Source organism: Aphelocoma coerulescens, chromosome 1A, assembly GCF_041296385.1.
Source record: "Aphelocoma coerulescens isolate FSJ_1873_10779 chromosome 1A, UR_Acoe_1.0, whole genome shotgun sequence".
Classification (NCBI taxonomy): domain Eukaryota; kingdom Metazoa; phylum Chordata; class Aves; order Passeriformes; family Corvidae; genus Aphelocoma; species Aphelocoma coerulescens.
This window is the reverse complement of record NC_091014.1, coordinates 3,028,848-3,035,378: the sequence shown is the minus strand read 5'-3', so window position 1 is coordinate 3,035,378 and position 6,531 is coordinate 3,028,848. Positions and strand designations below refer to the sequence as shown.

The 6,531-nt window shown below is 44.4% G+C and overlaps 1 protein-coding gene across 2 annotated transcripts in view; it reads right to left on the bottom strand.

Moving 5' to 3' along the window:
* Positions 1–1,440: 1,440 nt before the first annotated feature.
* The window catches only part of CHCHD3 (coiled-coil-helix-coiled-coil-helix domain containing 3), a 127,360-nt gene continuing 122,269 nt past the window's right edge, over positions 1,441–6,531 (bottom strand). For both annotated transcript variants that reach the window (XM_069034234.1, XM_069034244.1), the window contains exon 8: positions 1,441–2,146. In XM_069034234.1, the coding sequence (XP_068890335.1) occupies positions 2,120–2,146 (27 nt within the window). In that variant the 3' untranslated portion in view covers positions 1,441–2,119. The remainder of the gene's footprint in view (positions 2,147–6,531) is intronic.

The window sequence follows — 6,531 nt, the reverse complement described above, 5'->3', positions numbered from 1 at the left end:
CCATGGACAGCTCTGAAGCCCACACCATGGACAGCTCTGAAGCCCACACCAGGGACAGTTTCAAAGCCCACACCATGGACAGTTTCAAAGCCCACACCAGGGACAGTTCTGAAGCTCACACCATGGACAGCTCTGAAGTCCTTACCCCGTCTGCTGCCACCAGCCTCCCCCAAGCCCAAGCCACACAGGCTGCAGATGCCACCACTGATGCTACAGAAGATGTTTAAAGAACACAACACCTCAAACAGTTGGAACAAAGCAGGCAAGACTGACTCCCATTGCTCAAGGCTGTCAGGATGGGAAACCAATAAACATTTGGCAATAACAGAGACCTTCCTTCCCGACACAGCTCTTCCCCTGATTTTACAGCATCATCTGGCCTGAAAAACGTCTGCTTTTCCTCTATGCTGCATTTTGCTGCCAATTCTGAGTCTGGCAAGGCTGGATCTGCCAACTTCTTGGCTCTCTGTTACAAAAGAGAACATTACAGAGAAGGATTTGTGAGTTAGCTGATTTGTAAACACTACAGCAAGTCACCATGTAAACATGGTACCTGGCACCTGATGTTGAACTCCAGGATCCTCCCCTCCCACCAACATTCCAGTTGCTTGGCATGTGAAAAAAAAATCCCAGCTTCTCTGGGTAGCATAAAAAAAAAAAATCCTTAATTAAACAGTGCTCACAAAGCATCTTGATAATTAGGAAAGTCACTGGTAATATTTTGCATGAATAATAAATGAGATCCACAGGTGCACTCGCAGTCGTTCAGGAGGACGAGGTTCAAACACAGCCAATTAGAGAGGGAGAACAGGTAAATAAACAGCAGAAGGCTCCAGACTCGCTGCTCATTTGACATCAATACTTTCACTGCTGTGTAAAAAGTCCCTTCTAAGATTGCTTGGGACAAGGAATGTGGCAGTTTTTACCTGAAGAAATGGAATTAAAGGAGACTGGGTGCTTACACAAAACTGGTTTGGAGATTTTTGGGGGGGTTTCTGCCCTTCCACAGAATCCCGGAATGGTTTGGGTGGGAAGGGACCCTAAAACCATCTCATTCCAACCGTCCCAGGGGCAGGGACACCTCCCACTATCCCAGGTTGCTCCAAGCCCCTCAACCTGACCTTGGACATCATCAGGGATGTGGAACCCACAACCTCTCTGGGAAACAAGAGCTTGTGGTGCTCCATTCACAAGCATTTTCCACGAGGGGAAGTGGTGGTGGATAAACCACAACACTCCCATCATGTGGGATCCTTTTAGGTGGCTGTGATGGAAAACAGCTCAATCCAAGCCCCGTTCCTGCCACCAGGGCTGGTTGTGTGGAAAAGTCTGTGCTTGAAAGCTTCAGCAACAACATCTGCTGGGAAAGCATGATTGACACAGCAGAGGGAACGCCATCCGCCCCCGAGGAGTGGGAAGGGAGACAGACTGCAGCATCAATCTTGTGCATAAAATAGATTTATTGTTGGTACAGAGAGAGGGATTTTCGTCAGGACTTGATACGAGCAAGGAGCAGCACAACAGAACCATCCCACGTAAATAAAGGCCATGGAGCACCCTAAGCGTTGGATCATGAACATCATTCCAGCAGAAGGCCTGCAGGGAGAGACCTCATCAAGTCAGGTAATTTGGGAAATAAGTTAAAGCACAGTTTACAACTCTATACTGCAAGGAGAACTCAGGCACAGGGACCGGGGGCTGCTCCCGAGGAACGGCCGCATCCCGGCACTGCAAGGGTTACATCCCCTGCCTGTGACAGGGAGATGTTTCTGAGGAGATTCTACAGTGAAATAGCAGCATTTGAAGGATATTTCCCCTCTCCGAGGTCAGAGAAAGGTTCTTTTCTTTTCCTTCCTTCAATCACCAACAAGTGGGCTTTGATAAGGCGAACAGCGGCCTCGGACGGGCGAGTTCTGATGGAATAAGATCCAGGTCTCGGCTTCTCGAGTGGTCACGCTGATTGAGCCCTGAGGATGCTGCCCTTCAAATGGCTCTTCCACTTCTTCTCTTTATTGGGCTACCCTGCAAATGGGCTGCCCGATCATTCTTGGGGAGAAAAAAAAAAAGCTCTTCTGCTGAAATTAGTTGATGGTCTTGTGCTTGATTTGGACAATGCCTTTTATCCTCCTCTCCCAAGGAGTCTCTGCTGCAAAAACGATCAGAGGGGAGGGCAAGAGAGAGGGAGAAACACAGATTTCAGTAACTCCAAGTAATTCCAGACACTCCCTGAAGTTTGGCTACAATTCCTTCCTAAGATCTGCAATTTTTGAAATAAAAATACAGAATCAGAACCATTGCTGATAAACACATCATGCCAGAGACAAGTCACAGAAGCAGAATGAAGCGATTTGAGGACTCAACAAGGCAGTGGTTTGGAGGCCTGAAGAGTCTCAGTAATGATCCATTTTCATCTCCCTTCATGCTATTGTGACTTTAGTGCTGTGGCTATCAAAGGAAATTAAAACACCTGACCTTACAGTAAGATAAATCCAATTCCCAGCAATTAAACTCTTGAGGAATGATATCCTGAAGTCATCCAACACTGAGTAATTCCCTTACCTGGCTCCTTCCTGGGTTCTGAGTCAGAATCAAAACCCCAACAGTCTGAACATGTTGCATTCATCTTGGGCTTCGTTACAGAACCACAGATCGTGGAATGGTCTGGGTTTGAAAGGACCTTAAAAATCATTTCATTCCTTTCACTAGACCATGTTTCCTGTCCCTGGAAGTGTCCAAGGCCAGGCTGGACCGGGCTTGGAGAAGCCTGGGATAGTGGAAGGTGTCCCTGCCCATGGCAGGGGGTGGAATGAGATGATCTTTAAGGTCTCTTCCAACCCAAACCATTTTTCTTGCCTACAAGATTCATCAAAAGAGTAAGGAGTAATTATGAGTCTCCTTGCAAGAAATGGTAGGAAAGGATTCGATAATTCTGAGGCTTTATGTCAGGAACAAACCCAAATTTAAACCCTGAAATCTTACAGGTGACCTCCAGACAGCTGATTCAGGTGTCTGAGCAACACTTTGTGGCCAGACAGGGCACATTCTCCTGGGAGTCTGGACTGTGTTGTCACAGTCACAGAAATCAGGGAAAATTAAATGCAAAGGGAGTTAAAACATGTCAGGTTTGGTTTAAACCAAGTTCCCATATTATTCCTAAAAATAACCCCATAAACTGTGCTATTCCACCCAGTTCCTGCAAGGGTTAAGAGCTGCACTTAGATTGGATTTTAGGAAAAATGTCTTTCCCTAAAGGATTGTCCAGCCTGGCACAGCAGAATCCCCATCCCTGGCGGGATTTAAAGCTGTGTGGATGTGGCACTTGGGGACATGGGTCAGTGGTGGCCTTGGCAGTGCTGGGAATGGTTGGACTCAATGATCTTGGAGGTCTTTTCCAACCTTAACAATTCCGTGATTTTAAGATTCTCCAAGGTGTTCACACGAGCAGGTGGTGCCTGTCCTTGTGCCCACAAAATCCTCCAGAGCACACAGAGGAGAAGAAGAGGCTGATGGAATAAAAGGAGTCCATTTTATGCTCCTTGGGTGCGTTTGCAAACAAAAATCCGGGAAAGTTTCATCCGTAACCAAAACCTCCAATCTCAGATCCACGGCAACCTCGTGGAGATTTCTGTAAAGCTCAGGAAGGCTCCTCCACCTGGAAAACTCCTTTTTGCAGAGGAATTAAAGACTCACTCCAAGCCATCTCTGGGCTGAATATTAACTTTATGTCAATTTAACACTGCACAAGTTAAGGGAGGAAATTCCCATGGGATCCAAGAAAAAACAGGCTAATTTCGTTTAGTGTCCTAAGGAAAGAAATTGCAGATATTTGTTTATCATGTGCGTATTTCTGCCTACAAAATTTCACCTTCAGGCAAACAGGCCTTGCTTTGGTTTTACCTTCATTTTGGGGGTTTTTTTTTCAGTGTTTTTTCTTGTCATTTTAAATTAATGCATTCAAAATATTTCCCTTGTCTTTTTACATAACACCATGGAGGGAGCCTGCTCCATAACAAACTTCCTTCAATGAGGGCAGTGGTAAATGATGAGGCCTTTTTGTTGCATTTCAGTTCAGTGTTTCCAGATACACAAATTCCACAGATTCTTCTCTTAGACTGGAAGTTGGTTTTAAGTAAAAATACTGGAGGACGAGGCTAAAATTGTGGTTTAATTCTATTTGGGATGCATAATTAAGGACCACTTGAGCCAACCAATTAAAAGATTGGTTATAAGGCTGCAGGATAACATTTCGTGGCCAGGCTGTCAGGCACCAGCAGCTGCTGGTATTGTAATTTTAAGTACTGTTAAACCTCACCTGCCTGCAGAGAGCAGGATCCTTCTGGAATTCTGTGGTTTAACAGGAAATTATTGCACAGATTCATTAAACCATGGACTAGTTATGTTTTTATGTCAGAATTAGAACTTCTTGTAGCCCAGGGTGGAGAGAAAAATTGAAAAAAAAAAAAACCAACCCAGAATGTATATTTTAACAGCTATTGTCCATATCTATGGCTGGAAAACCAGGAAAAAGGATTAAAAAGCCATGGATGGTCTGGCTGGAGTTACTGCAGCAGTGGCAGCACAAATAAATGCCACACACAATCCCAGTATCTTCCCCTTAATGGCTCCATTAGGTTAAGTTTTCCTCTCCATTACTGGTACTATCATTATAATAAAATGCAAACATTAATAAGGGAGTTTAATTTATCTCCCCAGCTTCTTGTGACTTTGGGAAGAGATTTCAAGGGAAGATACAACAATGTGTCAAACCCCTCTGAATTAACAGCTCTCTGGGCTTTTCTAAGGAGGGGAGAAAAGGACAGATAGAGACATGAGATTACAGACAGGATGAGAAATAAGGAGCACACAGAAGAGAGGGGGAGATAATTATAAGCAAGATAGGAAAGAAAGAGGAGTCAATAAATTCAATTTATGAAAAGCACAGAGTGTGCTCAGCCCGAGCACAAGTGCCCAGACTCACCGCCAGGAAATCGGATTAGTTCACTTATTTGGTTTTCAATATCTTGCTCTATTCCCTCTAGCAAATTTTCTTCTTCCTTTGTTTCTTGTAGCCAGTGTCAGTTAACTTTTTCATTTCTGAATCTGCCATTCATCCCCCTCCTCTGGCTCCCAACCAGGCGCACAGAGAAGGTAATTTTGAAGTTATTTTATAGCAGCATTTAGGAATTATTTCAAAGTAACTGTCTGGACTTGTGGGCAAACAGTGAGTAAAAATAATTACGATTACAGCTGCAGCACGTGGAGGATGGGCTGGTGTTCATTATGAAAAACAATTGCTCCTGCTTGCAAATATTTCCATCATAAAAGGCTTCTCCTTCTCTGTTATCATGAGAGAAACCTCTCTGAATTCTCATCTTGAAGCATGTGTGAAACAGAATAAGAAACATTTAGGAAACACTTTTAACTACTTGACAGGCTTGGGTGAAGATCTTCAACAAAAAAAAAAAAAAGGTGTTTAAAAGGGTTCAAAAACCTAATGCTCATATTTATGCAATTTCCTTTTCCTGCACCATCTGAACATGAATTAATCCATCCTCATCAGAGTCTTCTGAAGAAATTCCTATCAGATACAAACTCGAGTTAGAGCTTAAACATGTCTAAGTAATTAATCCATTTTTCTCTGGTTACTTTAAAAAATAATACAAAATTATAAATACAGTAAATTACTGTTGCAGGTGCTGCACGGCCATGGGGAACCCATTACAGAACAAACCCAAATAGGGTTACAAGTGACTGGACAAGAGGAAACGGCCTCAAGCTGCACCAGGGGAGGTTTAGGTTGGATCTTGAGGAAAATTTCTTCACTCAAAGGCTTGTCCAGCCAGGGCAGGGGTGGAGTCCCCATTCCTGAGGGGATTTCAAAGCAGTGTGGATGTGGCACTTGGGGACACGGGTCAGTGGTGGCCTTGGCAGTGCTGGAGAACAGTTGGATTGGATGGTCTTAAGGATCTTCTCCAACCTTAATGATTCTGTGGTTTTAATATTACTCACTGGACTTTTCCTAAAAAAGGAGATTGGTGCATTCCAAAACGGGCAGGAGGAGAGTTCATGGAATCACAGAAAGGTTTGGGTTGGAAGGGACCTTAAAGCCATGGGCAGGGACACCTTCCACTATCCCAGGTTGCTCCAAGCCCTGACCAACCTGGCCTTGGACACTTCCAGGGATGTGACAACAAATATCACTGAAGGATGTATTAAAGGAGGTGATTTTGAAGCTCTCAGTGACTGAGGAACAACTTCAGCACTGCCACACCAGCACTGCCTCCTCCCATGCTCACCCAGCACCACAAGCAGTGTTAATTCCAGCAGATCTTCGGGAATACCAGCTCCAGGCTGCAGCATTTTACAGCAAAAGGTCACAGAGAAGGATCAGAGCCAAAGTCTCACAGATTTTCTGCACAGGCAGAGTTAAGCCTAGTGAAGGTGATTACTATGATCAAACACCAGATGTGCTCACCAGGTCTCCACTATCACACAGAGATGGGTGTCCTCACGTGCTCAAATATTAACTCA